The sequence below is a fragment of the Fukomys damarensis genome, unplaced genomic scaffold, assembly GCF_012274545.1.
Source record: "Fukomys damarensis isolate Sample0158 unplaced genomic scaffold, DMR_v1.0_HiC HiC_scaffold_26, whole genome shotgun sequence".
Lineage (NCBI taxonomy): Eukaryota > Metazoa > Chordata > Mammalia > Rodentia > Bathyergidae > Fukomys > Fukomys damarensis.
In genome coordinates this window covers 17,599,337-17,615,634 of record NW_022900938.1, presented here as the reverse complement: position 1 = coordinate 17,615,634, position 16,298 = coordinate 17,599,337, and the positions used below count along the sequence as shown (strand labels likewise).

General features: G+C 39.3%; 1 protein-coding gene across 1 annotated transcript in view; it reads right to left on the bottom strand.

Annotated features, from left to right (window-relative positions):
* Ttn (titin) overlaps nucleotides 1-16,298 on the bottom strand; it is a 267,108-nt gene that overhangs the window by 231,744 nt on the left and 19,066 nt on the right. Inside the window, 21 exon segments of the mRNA XM_033756300.1 lie at nucleotides 339-599; nucleotides 2,122-2,382; nucleotides 2,482-2,745; nucleotides 2,856-3,128; nucleotides 3,221-3,487; nucleotides 3,876-4,157; nucleotides 4,289-5,982; nucleotides 6,085-6,253; nucleotides 6,348-6,512; nucleotides 6,628-6,899; nucleotides 7,784-8,028; nucleotides 8,122-8,355; nucleotides 8,873-9,078; nucleotides 9,988-10,130; nucleotides 11,024-11,239; nucleotides 11,355-11,415; nucleotides 11,612-11,870; nucleotides 12,581-12,646; nucleotides 12,868-13,146; nucleotides 14,834-14,956; nucleotides 15,059-15,352. Of these exon segments, the coding sequence (XP_033612191.1) occupies nucleotides 339-599; nucleotides 2,122-2,382; nucleotides 2,482-2,745; nucleotides 2,856-3,128; nucleotides 3,221-3,487; nucleotides 3,876-4,157; nucleotides 4,289-5,982; nucleotides 6,085-6,253; nucleotides 6,348-6,512; nucleotides 6,628-6,899; nucleotides 7,784-8,028; nucleotides 8,122-8,355; nucleotides 8,873-9,078; nucleotides 9,988-10,130; nucleotides 11,024-11,239; nucleotides 11,355-11,415; nucleotides 11,612-11,870; nucleotides 12,581-12,646; nucleotides 12,868-13,146; nucleotides 14,834-14,956; nucleotides 15,059-15,352 (6,034 nt within the window).

Genomic DNA, 16,298 nt, shown 5'->3' with positions numbered 1-16,298 from the left:
CCAGTTAGACAATGTGCAGTGATTTTTCTACACTTGTCAGGGAGGAAGTTTGAACAGTAATAATCTAATAGTTTAACAGCATGGTTGGAGAAAGGTAAAAGAGGATTGGAGAATTAAAGGTTTTAATTGTCTCACAGAAACTAGGAAATGGTTTCATCATATCAACATATCTGATAAACAGCACAGCCTGGTGATACGTGGCTCTGAAGGAAAGTTAGCAAATTATGATGATTTTTATGAAATGAAGGTTTATGTCATCAAAAATGGTCTTACCATTTTATAACAGCTAAAAAAGCAAAATGATTTGGAAAGGGCAAATCTGCTATTAGACCGCTGACCTTCAACTTTGAGTTTGGCAGATGTCTTGGAAGTGGCCACCTTGTAGGTATACTCTCCAACATCATCTAATTTGGAGGCAACGATGATAAGTCTCCTCCTGTGGCCATCAGATTCACTTCTGATGTTGTTGCTCAGAGGCAGGCGTTTGCCGTCCTTCAACCATTCGCCTTCAGAATCCGGGTTGGCAACTTCACACTCAAACACAGCTTCCTGGGATTCGGCCACAGTCTGATCTGTGAGTGGCTTGGAGATAGCACCGCCTTTGGGACAAAGGAAGCACACGTGTGAGTCCTTTAAATTATTTACAGAATAAAGACATCTTGGGATGATATCGACTATTACATTTAAAAGACATGATTTTGAACACTGTTAAATCTGTTATCGGCCCTATGCATGGAGATCCCTTATTCTACACATGCAGAACTAATAACCAGAGAAGATACTGAAATCAAGAAAATTTTGCAAAGGAAAAGCAACTGTTTAATACAGAATTCTGAGAAGAATGATGCATAGCATGCCACACAGATGGACTTTAATTCAATTTCTCCTTCTTTAAATCATTGTATTTGGTCCTTTAGGCTTTCCTGAGAATATGTCAGACACTTGATTAGGAAAGAGATCTGCTAGATAAAAATTTCCAGGCAGTAATGTTTCTATAAGAGACATTAAATATGCTTCCACTGTTGACAAATGTCATCTCTTCCATAAAAATTTCCCCCATTGGTCCACTTCCAACATCCACTCAAAGAAATAATAACTGCATTAATAATTTAGCTGCCTGTATATGTTTCTTCCTAAATTTTGAATTCCTCAAGAAAAATACTGTACCTAATTTATTTTTGTGTCTGGAGTTCCTAGCAGTATCAGGTTTATGGTGGGGACTTTTAAAATGTTGGGTAAAATCACATGGGTACTCATTTTTTTCTCTTGCATTTGCAGATGCAATTCATATTAAACTTATCACAGTGCAAGACCTGAGATTTATTTTTACAGTTATTTCTATGGTCAAATCTGCTAGGAAATATTATCATGTAAGGCAAAAACCAGAAAACTTGCATACTAAATAAACCACTTATGACACTTTCTCATATGACCTGCTTTGTATATCAGATGTCATACACAACTTCATTGGATGCAATATCTTGATTTCTCTATGCTTAAATTGTAACAAACTGAAAAAATTAACATTGATTTCTGATTTTTGTTGATCATTGCTTTACACTTTCAATTCTTCACTTTAAAGCTAAGAATTTCTGCTGAATGCAAATGGTATTATTTCTACTTCATGCCATAAGAAAAAGTTACAGTAAGTTGTATTTAAAGTATTTATAGGTTCATTTAAAAGTATGAAAGAAACAGAAGCTAAGTTTAAAGAAGTGCTTAAGAAGTAAATCTTTGCAGCAGGGAAGCTTAAATAAAGTTCAGTTCAGCCAACTTTTTTGATCACCTATAATGGGAAGCGTGCGGAAAGAGAAAGGATTTTATTCTGATGTGTGAAGGAGAAAGAGGGAAGACACAAGTATGTATAAGGGCCAGGCCATGACACAAGGTGGTGCTGGGGTTGGAGGAAGTAGAAATCTTTCTTTAATCCTTGGGGGATTAAGGAGGGCTTCATGGAAGAGATGACTTTATAGTGCTTGAGGACACTATTGACTTACAGGTCAGCATAAGCAGAGGCATGGAAGTGGAAAACATGAAAATTTGGGGGAAATGGGCAACAGTTTCTTAAATCAAAACAACTTCCCTACCTAAGAACTTAGATTAAATGATGAAAGTACCAACCTGCCACAGTAAGTGTCCCAGATGTCATATTTTCGCCAGCATAAAATGTATAGTCTCCTTCATCATCTTTCATCATATTTAGAACTGTCAATTTATATATTTTCCCATGGGCTTCAATTTTATATTTAGCACTGGGTTTGATTTCGCTGTCCTTAAAATTCCATAAGACATCAATTCCTGAGTGGGACAGTTCAACCTCAAAGACTACATTTTGGGTTTCTGTACAGGTAATGTCCCGGAGACCTCTGATAATTTTAATTTCTGGGGAAATTGAAATAATTGATTAGTTATTGTCACCCTGGGAAAGTATAATGTTTAAAATGCTTAAAATAATGATTAGTTTAAAGGAATAATCCTTACTTTCCACAGAGAGATTACAGCTGGTCTCAACTCTGCCGACCATCAGTTTGTAAGGACCTTCATCTGAAGCATGAGTTCGGTTAATCACAAGTCTCTGTTTAGTGCCTTTAACAATGGCTTGTACGCGGTCATCGGGCTTGATTTGTTCATCATTTAGGTACCATTTAACAGAAGTCACATCAGGGACTGAGACCTTACATTCAAGGATGGCCTTGGTACCCTCAATCACACTGACATCTTTCAGAGGGGTTATCACATCCACACCTGCACAAATAGACACAAATAAGAAGATGATGCATTTATTTAAGATGTCTGCTCACTAAAGTCCTCTACCCCACTTAAGGCAAATAGAAAAGCATGCCAGTAACACTCACTGTAGACAGAGACGCGCCCAGTGGTGGAAAGACCAAGGGCTGGGATGGTGAAGGAGTAGTTTCCAGCATCTTCCTTAGTCATGTCTTCAATAAGCAGCATGTGGGATTGTTTGTCTATCACAATGTGAACCCTGTCACCATGCTGTACTTCTTGGCCATCTTTCATCCAGACGCCTTCTACATTTTCTAAGGAGACTTTAACTTCAAGCTGGACAATGTCACCTTCACAGACCTTTTGGTCACTAAGTCCTTGTAGAATAGCAATGGGGCGGGCTGTGAAATAGCAGAAAGAGAATGGTATGATTATTTTTGTCAATGAATCACAGAGATGTTTACTGTAGCCTGACAGGAACAGGAAGACTTACGCTTCATTTTAAGTCGACAAGTTGTCTTTTTCCCATCCACGACAAAGCTGTATTCGCCCTGATCTTCCTTTGTTACATCTTTGACTGTAAGATTTTGACGCCCACGGCGAGATGTAATTGAGTATTTACCATTAGATTTAAGCTCCACATTATTATGATACCATTTGCCTTCTATATTTTCTGGGGACACAATACACTCTAATTCTCCAGAAAAAGATTCTGGAACTTCTATGTCCTGAAGTTCTTTCACAAATTCAACCACAGCACCTGAAGCATAAATGAGGTTTAATTAATCCCTTGGGAGAGTTATGCATCTAGACTCAGGAGAGAGATAATTCTTACAGCACTCTCATCTTCTCCATACTATCCGGAATATTCTTAGTATTTAGGTACTGGTAGACTAAGAAGTTATTTCACGTTTTAAATCATTTTTGAAAGTAGAGAATTATGTTTCAATAAAACTGTATAAAGTGATGCATTAAAACAATACTGCTTTTCAAAAGATCCAAACTGTTAAAATTCTTAATTGCGAATATAATTCCACATGTAATTCTCAAAGAACTTTTTGTGAAAGGAAAACTGCATGGCTAATATTATCACAGAATAAAGGTAGTTTTAAAACTTAAGGAAATGATAAAAATCATGATTTTTCTACCTTCAACAATAAGTTTAGCTGTTGTCTTGATATTTTCATCTTCCACAAGCACACAGCTGTAGTCTTCAGCATCTGACGAGTCAATGGTTAGTACAGAGAGGAAGTGAACCTTTCTGTCAGAGTGCATCCTGTATTTATCCCCTGTATGAATCTCTATCCCGTCTTTATACCATTTCACTTTGATAAATGGCTCTGAAGTTTCACATTCAAAAGTTGCCATGGTGTCCTTTTCCTTAGCAACAACATCTTGTAATTCTTGTGTGAAAGTGATCAATTGCTTGGCTATAAGAAAAAGAAAGCACACTGTATTAAATTAAATTCACAATTTGAATAATGGGGCAAAGAAACTTTAAAAAAACACTGATGGGTATTCATGGACACATAGAGACAGGCCCAGTGAGACTTCCAATTACCTTGGACAAGTAAGAATGCATGACTTGAGGTTTCCCCAGCTATGTTGATGGCTTTTACCATGATGCTAGAGGAGTCCTCAGCTGTCACATCTCTTATGACCAATTCACAAACATTATCTTCTGGCCAGTACCAGTAGATTCGGTCAGACCGCTCGATTTTGACACCATTTTTGTACCACTCACATTCGGGGTCTGGTTTCCCCACAACTCTGACTCTGAAGTGTGCATCAGATCCTAGGCCTACTGTTTGGCTTTGGATTCTTTCAAAGATTTTGGGTGCCTCCATACTAGGACTAAGTTCAATTTTGTCAGGTTTAAAAGTTGGAATAGTGATTTTGCCTTCTTCGGCAAGGGCCTTCTTTTCCTCTTCAGTGAGCTCTTTGGTCCAGTGAAGAAGTTCATCTTTTGTCTTCCTCAGGAGTTCTTCATAAGATTCATCTTTCTTCCGGGACTTGAGCTCCACAGCAGTGATGGCCTCGTAATAGCCCTCTTCCGTTCTGCGCTTGAATTTACTACGCAGCTCTTCTGACTCTTCGGGCACTTTTTCGTGCATAATTCTTTCAGCCCTTTTCAGCTTCACGACTTCTTTGGTTTCAGTGGTGTCCACAGGTCTGTCGACCTTTTGTACTTCGAACTGAAGTTTTCCTGGTTCGTGTATGTGAAACTCAGGCTTCGGCTCTGGAGCTCGCCGAAGGACAGACCTGAAATCTTCCCTCTGTTGGATCTCAAGTTTCACTTTATGCTCTGTCGCACCTTCAGGGTTTTCTGCAGTGACCTTGACCTCCCCTGTATCATAAGATTTGCAGTCCACGATGTCCAGGTAATGGATGCCATCATAGCGGACTCTGAACCTTTTGCTCTTGCGGATGAGTTGACCATTGAGGTACCAGTTGACCTTGGGCTGAGGGTAGCCTGTTACTCGGCAGCTGAATCTAGCTGTCTCCCCTTCCAGCACTCTTACTGGCTCTGGAAACAAAACGATGTCTGGCTTTTGCTTCTCTTTCTGATCTGTTGTTACACCTGTAAGTGCACCTTCATGAGCCATCCTCTCTAATTCTTCAATTTTCTGTAAGCCTTTCCTGCCCTCAGGCAATTGAGATTCTTCCACAAGACTCTTTTCATCTTTGACAATGAGGGTAGCAGATGTATGATCTGTTCCGTATTTGTTAGTGGCTCTGCAAGTAATGACACCACTATCCCTGGAGTATGCAACTCCATAGTCAAGGCTGCAGTAGCCAAACTCATTGATCATTCGGAGCCTGTTGGCTGCTTCCAGGGGCTTTCCATCGTGGAGCCATTCTACTACCATGGTTGGGTCGCCAATAGGCGTGAGCCTGCACTCAAAGTGAGCAGGCCCAAAGCGCTTCAGTCTTAAGGAAGTGAGTTTTTTCTTGAAAAACGGTTTCTGTTGTTTCTCTTTGTCATAGAGGTCACCCTCTTCCCACTGCTCTTGACCATATCGCAAATGGAGGGGCTCCAGTTCAGGGGCTGCAATTTCCTTTGCTCTATATGTTCCTCGGGGGATGATTAACCTTCTCTCTGGTTCAGGCTCTGCAAACTCCACTTCAACATTGACTTTGCACCTCGTGGTGTCTCGGCCAGCCTTATTAATAGCAGTCGCAGTGTACCAGGCAGAGTCTTGGCTGGCAGTGGAATCAATTTTAAGAAAAGCTTCTCCCTTGGTTCCTTCAATCCTATAAACAGTGGGAAAAAAAATCAATATAGAGGTGATATTGCTTCCTTGATTATTGTACTTGTATAACGAGCTTTATTTTATTATTACCAAACAAGCTTACCTGATTCTTGGAAATTTATGAGGAACAATGATGTCACTGTTTTTTAACCACACGATGTCAGGGTTAGGATTACCCGTAGCTCTGACTTTCATTTCAAGTCGGGAACCTTCCTTTATGTTGACATTTTTTAGTTTTTCCACAAATGCTGGTTTTATCTGATGCTCTGCAGCTGAAAGAGAAAAGTCATGATTTAGAACAAGTAGGGCTGAAAATACCTGTTTAGAAGCCAAGTAATAAGGAATTTTAGTTTTATTTTATTTTACCTTCCACAGTTAATGTCACCGAAATTGAAGATTTGCCTGCCCTGTTTTGGGCAACCACAGTCCACTCTCCAGAATCACTGGGTGTTGCTGGGACAATAATCAGCGATTGAGTGCCATCTTCTTTAATGACTACTTTATGGGTATAATCATTGACAATTTGCTCGCCTGACCAAAAATAAGCACAAAACAAGATTTAAAATAGTTGTATTTTCCTGTTGGACACACACATAGGTCTGTTTTTATGCTTAATGATTCACGAGCAAAAGCTTATCCTACTTACCATTGTGAAACCAGAATGTCTCTGGCATCGGTCTACCCACAACCTTTAAGTCAAATCTGGCAGTTTGTCCTTCTAAACATTTGAAAGGAGCAGGTTTTAACACGAAGACTGGTTTATACAGCCTCTCAAGTTGTGATTCATCTGTTTCATCCAGCCTACGTCCAGGGGACATCCGTGCAGGGGACATGCGTGCAGGGGACATCCGTGCAGGGGACATCCGTGCCGGGGACATGCGTATGGGAGACCTGCTCACAGAACGTGGAGACACAGACCTGAAAATCAAAAACAAAACAGAGTATTTTCATGAGGTATACAGAAAACTCAGCAAAGCAAACAAACCTCTTTCTGTCTTACCTGTTATTTATTTAGGAATTACTACACATTTTAGAAAGCATTTCATGCTAAGATCCAAAATCAAACACAAATTATTTTTGTCCCCAAAGCTATATTAGCTCTGTATCCTCAATCCTGGTCAGTAGTCATTTAGCATATCCACATGCCCAGGCTCAAAACCTTGAAATAATTCTCAATACTGTATTCCCTCACCACTATGCCTTCTTGTTTTCACTACCACAGTATCTTAATAAATATTGGTTGGTTAAATTAACTAATAAATATATTTATACAAAAAGAAAAAATATATACTTTTTATCCAAAAGGAGTAAAAACACATAAATTATATTTGGAAACAAAACCCTGTCAATATGTTTCAGGCAGACCAGCCTTGATTTAGAATCCAGGCACCACCAGTTACAGGCTGGATGGACTAAGGCAAATTTCTTAGGCTCCCGGATCCTCCTCGGTGATCCCATTTTCAAAAACAGCACCAATAATTGTTATGTTATTATATATATATTAAGGTTAACATCTGTAAAGATCACATGCAAATAAACAAAAGTCATTATTGTATCAGGTATAGCACTAGCAAAATGAATAGCGTACTACACTTGATGAAAACTCTTTGCTCATCTTCTATAAGGCCAAGAAATAAAAAAATCTTGGTACTTATTGGTATTGTCTATGGTAAATTTCTGTGATACTTCAGCTCTTGTATTTTTGTTTGTTTGCTTCCCTACAGTGCAGCAATTTTCCACAGGATGTTTGATATTTTAATATAATTTAAGTACTATAAAGCTCAAATTATTACAAGTCTTACCTGATTCTGCTCACTGCTTCTGGGGTGGGTATGTAAGTTGGAGCTCCAAGTGGTGCAGCAGGCTCCACGTACAATTTCCCTGAGCAAATTGCATTTCCTTTAATATTACTGGCAAATGCAGTATAGATTCCTTCATCTTCAGGAAGAACAACAGGTATACGCAGACTAGCTCTTCCATCTTGTAGAAAGTCCATTTGGTATCTTTCTCCATGTCTGATGCGCTTGCCATCTTTGTACCATGCGATCTGCAAAGAGTGTTATATATTCTTTGTGAATAAAATCTGGATAAAGCAGTTACAGTGTAAGTTATGAGTGCATGATAAATGTTTATGTTTTACCTTGGGTAATGGATATCCAGACATCTTGCAATGAAAAGTGACACCCATCCCCTCAAGAATTCTGTAATTCTTGATTCTCAAATCAAATCCTGACTCAACAGCCTCAGATTCAGAAATGTCAACTGCCATCTTTTCTTCTCCATCTTCTTCAAGAAGTTCTTCTAATGTAGTTTTTATTATTCTGTATTCAATTTCTTTAATAAGTCTCTCTTCAAAGGAAGAAATATGGAATTCCTAAGTGGTAAAAAATGGTTAAAAAGATATATCCTGTTAGAAATTCTTTAAGGGTATGTATTAGTTTCAGAGTTAGGGGCTGACTGAACTTTCTAACTAGGAGAAGATTCCAGACGACATTTTTGTTTGTTTTGGTTTGGTTTTAAATCTTGCCAGTGATGCTGTAGCATCTTGTGTAAAGCGGTACTTGCATAGTATAGGGTTTTGGGGGCATGTTCATCATACGGATGAAGGATCTTGTTGTGCTGACAGTTATCGTTTTCTGAATATATGTAATCTCAATTCCTGAAGTCATATTTTGCTGCATATATGTAATCCCCGTTTCCCATGTTTCAGGCGCAACATGTCACGAAGATTAAGGAAACATGTCAACAGTGAACTCAAACCTACAAATACGTAGTTGCCTCCTAACCTTGACCCATCACTTGGAAATTAAAACATCCAGCAAATAAACAAATAGGGTGTTGTGGGAGGTAAGGGTAATCTGTTAAATGGACTAAGTTGTAGTTACACTTACCTGGTCTTCTACAAAAGTTCTGACCAGTACAGTATCTTTGGCCATTTTCTTTCTAATTAAGGCCTGTTCTTTTTCATACTCTTTTTCATAATCAGAATATATGAATCCAGGTGCTATTTCTCCAACTTTGGGTTCTTGAACAAATGCAGTTGTCTGTGTCTGGTAAAGCATTTCTTGCTGGGACCTCATCAGTAATTCAAAATCAGCTAGGATTTAAAAGGATAAGTTAAGGTTTGCTGTCCTTAGTAAAAAGCATTTATATCCTTATTCATTCAAGCAAGCCATACACTAGGGAAAGTTGATTACAAAAGGCCAGATTTTCTGAATTTCTACTTTCAAATTTCTTGGTAGATTGAGTTTTGAAACAAATTTACACTAACAAGTCAAGCTATTATAAATAGAATTTTAATTGTCACTAATTTGGGATCTGCCCTAGAGGTCTTTCTGATTTGCTATACAGTTATTATTATTCACCTACCTTTCCAAGTCTTATGCATTTTAGCTGTGAAATGGGAGAAATAAGGTAACTTTCTCTAGGGGGTGTTGAGCAAATCAAATGAGACAGACTATGGATGGTCCACTGTAAATATGAGCAGTCCCCAGAGTCAATGGTGACCTGTGGACACATTGTGGTATGTGTGTGTGTGGCTGCTTTTTTACTATGAATATTAAAAATCCTAATTTCTTGCTTTTCTTTAAACCATCAGAAGCTCTAGCAACACTGAGCTTGTTACATGCTTGCCTGGCAACAACACACTGGAGGCAGGGAGCTAAGCCTCTTTAGAGGCAAAGCACATGCCCTCCAGCTTACAACTGTCTGTGCTAATACTTTATTTGCCTGGACTGATGGCAACTGGATCTAGAATCCCTGCATCTTTTGAGGGAAAGACAGAAACTACCCTTTACACCAGATAGAAACGGTCATTCGGACTTCAGAAGTTCATCCCTAGTTTGGCCTTTGAGGCCCCGTGGGTTCAAACATGTTCTCTGCAGCTGAGGCTGATGGGAGGTGAAGTCTCAGAACAGGGGCAGTGTGATAGACTCTCGGCCAGCACAGCGCCTCACCACATTTCATCTTTATCGTGAGCATATGAACCACTTAAAGATGCACATACCTTCTTCAAGCAAGGATGCAGATGCAGAAATTTCTCCATGCTTATTACGAACAACAATAGTGTACTCCCCAGCATCGTCAGCAAAAGTCATAGAAATCACCAGTCTGCATTCACCAGTTTGTTTGTTGTAACTTACTTTGTATCTTTATGGAAATAAACAAATAAAAATAGCCTTCATAAATAACCCTTCATGAGTAAAAGAATTGGACTTTTTTGGTAAATGGATCTATGATATAAAAATGATCCCAAACATATGACTAAGTTCTACCATACCCTCTTACTATAAGTTGGCTAAAAACTGAGAAAATGTGTGGGCATGAAAAATGATGGTGAAGCAAATTAAAATTGTTAAAGAATATTTCGATATTGTGTGATTTTTTAAAAAAGAATTAATAACAAGAAAATATTACTGCGTGTAAAATAAGTAGTTTCAATGTTAGTAAATGATGAGGTCACTTAAAAAACAGGTATTTTCTCTTTGTTCCTTATTTTTGAGAATCAAATGAATAATCACAATACATTCCTTTAAAGAATTTAGTACAAGTCTCTAGAAAATTATATTTCTTATTAAATTAAGACATCTGTACTTTTAGACTATCAAGTTGCACTCTTGTAACTTAAAGGAAAAATCACAGGAAATTCAGAACTAAATTTTAGACTCAATTGCAATAAATTTATTAGGGTAGATTTTTATAGCTTTCTTCTTCATTACTTAGCCTCTATTTTTTAGTGACTTAATTATTGCATGTTTTTATTGAAAATTGTCTTAAGTTCTTTCTGGGAGAGAGAATGTATTAATAACTCTATCAGTGAATAAACTAGAATATAAAGAAATGCAGTTTCCATCTACTTTTGTTACATAGCTTTATTTCTAAATAAAACTCTGAATAAATGTGAAATCCCCTAGGACAGTTCTGAAGGCTCCATAGAGGATCCTGCATTTTGCAACTGGTGGGATAAGAAAGTCTACTACTTTCTCGGTCGCACATGTATTGCACAGCTCTCACAGAGCCCGCTCATTCAGCCATGGGAATACCTGTATCCAGTGGTGAGAGGAACACCAGACTTTTTCCAGTAGATATGGGGCTTTGGGTTGCCGCCAACCTGGCATTCAAACACAACGCTCGTGCCTTCCACGAGCTTCTGCACCATTGGTTTTGTAATGAAGAAAGGTGCAGCAGGTTCTCCGGGCCCCACTTGCTCCTCAGTGATGCTGGTATCCGTCATGACCACATCTCTTGACTCGACAAAGCTGGAAAGAGAATTCCCTTCCTGTTAGCTTATGGTTTGCAACTTAACTAATACTAAGGGCACAAAGCAGCAAAACTGTACTAGAACAGCAGCTAACTGGCAAAAGAACATCTCACCGTTTCTCTTCTGTGGTAAATTTCTCAGCCACAGTTGTTTCCTTTTCAAACTCTTCCGACACTAGAAGACAAAAGTTTCTCATTGAAGTGAGCTGTTCAGTCTGCTTCAAGAGTGACCCCCGCTTAGCACTTTCAGTTAAGTGGACCCCACAGCCTGCCCCCGATTCCAAAAAGGGACACCAATATCAGGTGTGCAGAATCTGTACTGGGGCAAGGAGTAGGTTAAGAGCTCAGGACAGCAAAGGGCAGCCACTGACCCTGCACGGCCAGATAGCAGGATGTGCTAACGGTTCCAGCCTCATTCACAGCACTGCAAGTGAACCGCCCGCTGTCCTCTGCGAAGGCTTCGCGGATCATAAGGCGAGCGACTCCACTCTGGAAGGTTATCTGGAAATCAATGGAGCTTTCAATTTGGTAGTCCTCTCTGTACCATGTCACTTTAGGGGATGGGTATCCAGAGATGTGGCACTCCAAGGTGACAGATTCACCTTCGATGACAGTTACATTTTTTAAGCCCTAAAGGGAGAAGAAAAAGAAGTAATGATAAGTGTGCATATTCATGAATCACCTGTACGTGGTTTGACAAATGTGGGGTTTGAACTTGTATATTTAATTGCCTTTTAATCAGGACTCCAGAACCACTAACACAGAGACTTGGAAGTTGGAATATTCCCAATTTGAAATTAATGGAAGGCACTTCCAACTCCCAGCGGTGGAATTAGATTAATACTACATAATCGGAAAATTCTGTGCCTGCTGTCATCTTCACATATTCAAATCCTAAGGAAGCTGGAAGGCACAGCAGCAAATACCACCATTCTACAGTGCTCTGCCATGACCCTGCCTTTGGAATGCAGCTGTCCCCTTGTGGGACAGATGTCCCTTCCACAGCGGGGCTTATCCCTCTCTCTATTTTATGAGGCTTGTTTACGTATGCTTTCTCTGATGGCAAGGGAAAGATTTCAAAGAGGACTGGATTGGTCTTTCTGTCTCCACAGCTCCCTCTGACTTATATTAAGAAGCTCATTAAATCCACTGAATACATGAAGGATGCTCACTACACAGAATTCTTCTCTTTGCCAAGTAGAGTATGGGGTGAAAATTACTTGTAAACTTGTAAAATTATTCGTAAACTCACTCATGCCATTTTCCTACCAAACTCTGAAAACACATATTGAAGTGACCTAACTCCGTATGCATAGGGGCCCAGCAATGTCTTTACTCACCGAGACTAAAGTTGGTGGAGTAACAGGAATCTCAACAGGTGCAGGCACTCTTGCTGTTTCCGTTACCTAGAATTTTTACAAAGGAGGTTACAACAATGCCCATGAAATCAGCAGAAATCTCATAACTCTTAGCACATGGAAAACTATGACAAAAAATGAGAAAAAGTCTTCTGACCCATAGCATGCTGGGTAACAGGAAGTCTGAGCACAGTAAAGAGGAAGGCAACACTCGTGACTAGCCAACCTTCTGTAGGAGTCGAATCAACAGTGCGCAAACTGCCACCAACCTTGGCCTCCCGTCTGTGACGGACTTCCAAGTGCTCTTCACGGACTGCAGTGCCAGCGATGCTCACCCCTACTTCCTTTTTCACGTCAATGCCAGCTTGACTCTTGTAAGTGTCCGGCATGTCAGTGAAGGGGAACTCTGGGGGAGGGGTGGGCTCTGCCCTGACTCTGGTCTCACCAGGCTTCACGGTAGGAGCTTTCACCGACTTGGTGATCTTCTGAGCAGATGTGGCTGACAGCTCCTTTTGTAATGTGGCAATAGCACTACCGGCTATCGATGCCTAAGTGGAAAGGGAGTCAGAAGAGAAAGTCACTTTACTGTCACCCGAGTCACCATTCAGAGGTGCCTCAGCACCAAGTGCACTCCTGTACTCCGTCTATTTTCTCTATGGTCTGTTTTTTAATGCTGTTACTATTATTATCATAAAAAAGTTGGAGATAAGCCAATTTCTTCTTGTTAGTTTATAAAACAGATTTTTAAATGTCACTGTTTTAATATAATACCGAATAGTTTCTCTGGTGTGAAAAACTATAATAGTACCTAAGATCCTAATGAGATAATTGACAATGTGAAATAGGAAGAAAAGGGCTAAAGGTGTAGGGAAAGTGGGAAGGGTAGGGGAAAGGTAATAAGGGAAAAGAAAAAAAATACGAGAAAATGAAAAAATGGAAATAAAGTGTTTGTAAATGGGGAGGGGAGGAGGGGGTGAAGGGAGGGCAGGGACAAGGGGAAAAAACGAGAACCAAGATCTGTCATGTAAAGGTACAAGATCCCAATAATGAATGTAACTATATTGTATGCCTAAAATGTACCAATAAACTCAATTTTTTAAAAAAAGAAGATTAAAAAAATGTCACTTTTTTAAAGAGTCATAGGAAGAGTTCCTTCTTTTACGACTCTTATCATAAAGGACCAAGGATCTTCTAAAGCTTGGTCATGAATTTTCATGCAACCATCCTGATAAATGCTGCATTTAAAAATACTACTGTAGGAAATTCAAAATCAAGACCTTATTAAAATATTTAGTAAAGCCTAACATTACTTTGAAATTTCACATGTGAGTTTCAGTCACATTTCTGCATGAAAAGTGAAAGTGAAGACACTGAGAAAAATAGTTTAAAGATTTCCTGTTTTTATTCTGTCATGGTCTACAGTTACTTGGTTTCAGTAGTAATTTGAGAGCATCTTAAATATAGTTAATAAATCTATTTTATACATAATTCTTTGGAGTCATAGAAGGTTTGGATTCTAAGATAAATTCTTAGGAAAAAACAACAACAATAACTAATTTTGAAAGTTATTATGTGCTGTCAACTTACCAAAGTTTTGTTTTGTTTTGCTTTTTTTGCTACCGGGGATCAAACTCATAATCCTGTACTTTTGAAGCATGCGGTGGAACCACTGAGCTAAATCCCCAGCCCCTACTTGCCAAAGTTTTCCATGAATTTTCCTAATATTTTTACTTTCCCTTAATGACAGAACTAATAAGGAACAGACTAGGATACACATCCAGGGCTGTTTGAGTCCACAATCCAACTCAGTCGCCATGCAGGATCACCTCTTGATTTTGTGTATTGAATATGTGATTTCTCAATGTCTGCCTTGATTATTAAAACATGTTCTGCCAGGTTACTCGGAAATGAACTATACCACGTAAGACACCACCATGTACAAAATCATCAGAACAACAGTAATTGAAACAATTGAGTTTAAGCTATCCCTAAAATATGAAACAGAGAAGTCTGTGGATTTTGACCTCACAGGTGGAAAATTACCACCAGCTACTGTAGGCTCCACCTGCTGGACAAGGTTCAGAAAACCAAGCGGCACCTCCAGTCCCCGTGAAGACAAGTATCATTAGAAAGAGGTGCAAACAGTGCCCTCACACCAAGGAACTCTACAATTTAGGTCAGAAACTTATTCTCACTGAGCTAACCATTTCTTTGTCATGCTCGGTCACTTCTTACCTCGTATCCATGTTCTGTCTTAGGAACAGTAATTTTCGAAACAGTAAAGTGAGGGCTCGCTGTGCGGGGGCGTTTATCCACATGGACTAATCTTTCTGTTGTGAGATCTGTAGTTTTCTTGATCTGCGTTAAAATGAAACTCAATGACAGCACATTCACAGAAGACCACAGCAGGTGAGGTTCCACTTCCCCGAACGGGGTGAAGAGCTGCAGGTCCACACTCACCTGTGATGTTATGTGCATTCCCATTTGATCAGTAGTTTTGATGTGAGTCTCAGAAGGAGCCTGAATCACCACAGGCTTGACTGCTTTAGGGACAACGTGGGGTTCCGAGGCTGGACGCTGGGGATGCTCAGGCACCTTTATGGTGGAAACATGTTCCTTATATCCATACTCCAAAGTGGTCTGCTGAGCATAGGAGTCTTCCAGGTGCCCGGGTTCTCGGGGTTCTCTCACACGGGCCTGGTCTACTGCGGCAACCACCGTTGCTACAGCTTCAGCTTTTTTCCCAATGCCCACCTGGAGACAAGGTGTCCAGAATTAATATACAGTAACGTCAAAGTCAGCCTGGGACATCTCCTCCCAGGGTCATCCTCCCAGAACACCTCCTCCTAGACATTCAGACAGACAAAGGCCTAAAAGGATGATGAGTGGATGGCATCCATGCTACAGAGCAATGTTAATGTGTCAGAAATGTAATTCAGAAGCGTGCCTAGGAATTAAATATTCCATTACACTATTGAACAGACTTCTATTTAACTATAAACATTAGATCACACATGTACAACATGGAACAACACAATATGGACATAAAAATCCTATAGCAATTTGGGAGTTTCCTAGTGGCTTATATAGGCAGTCAGTTAATAGAGATATGCGAACTTTGGAGCTGGTTGTCTTCACTGATGATTCTTATTATCTTGTCCATCATTTAGTCTGGTGTTGATGCAGTGACAGCCTTGATAAAAGTATACTCAAATGCTGTCATCACATCTTTGAGAAAAATCAATTGCTATGGAGTGATGTGGCTGCATGCAAATTTGAGATAAGACAAAGATTCGTGAACATGGTGTAAATATGAGAATTTACTTATGATTCACTAGGGATAAGATCTATTTAATCTATTAGAAAAATCTCTCTCCTAAAACACAAGGATAAAAATATTGTGATTAAAATGAATGTGTTATCATGTCTACATTCAAGAGAACAACCTTCACACTGAAGATCAATTTACTTTCATTTTTTATCTGGGAATTAAAGCAAAGAAGGAAAAAGGTATGCTATTTTCTCATTTCTATGAATATGATTAACACAAATGGAACACTACTGGCAAAAGTGTTTCTGTTTCAAAGGAAGCAAACCAGTTTGTATAGGTTGGATATTATCCTACCCAACATTTGGAAAGAGCACAAAAAAAAAAACACAGTCATATCCATCCAGCGCACTTTAAAAGTGTGGCTGTAAA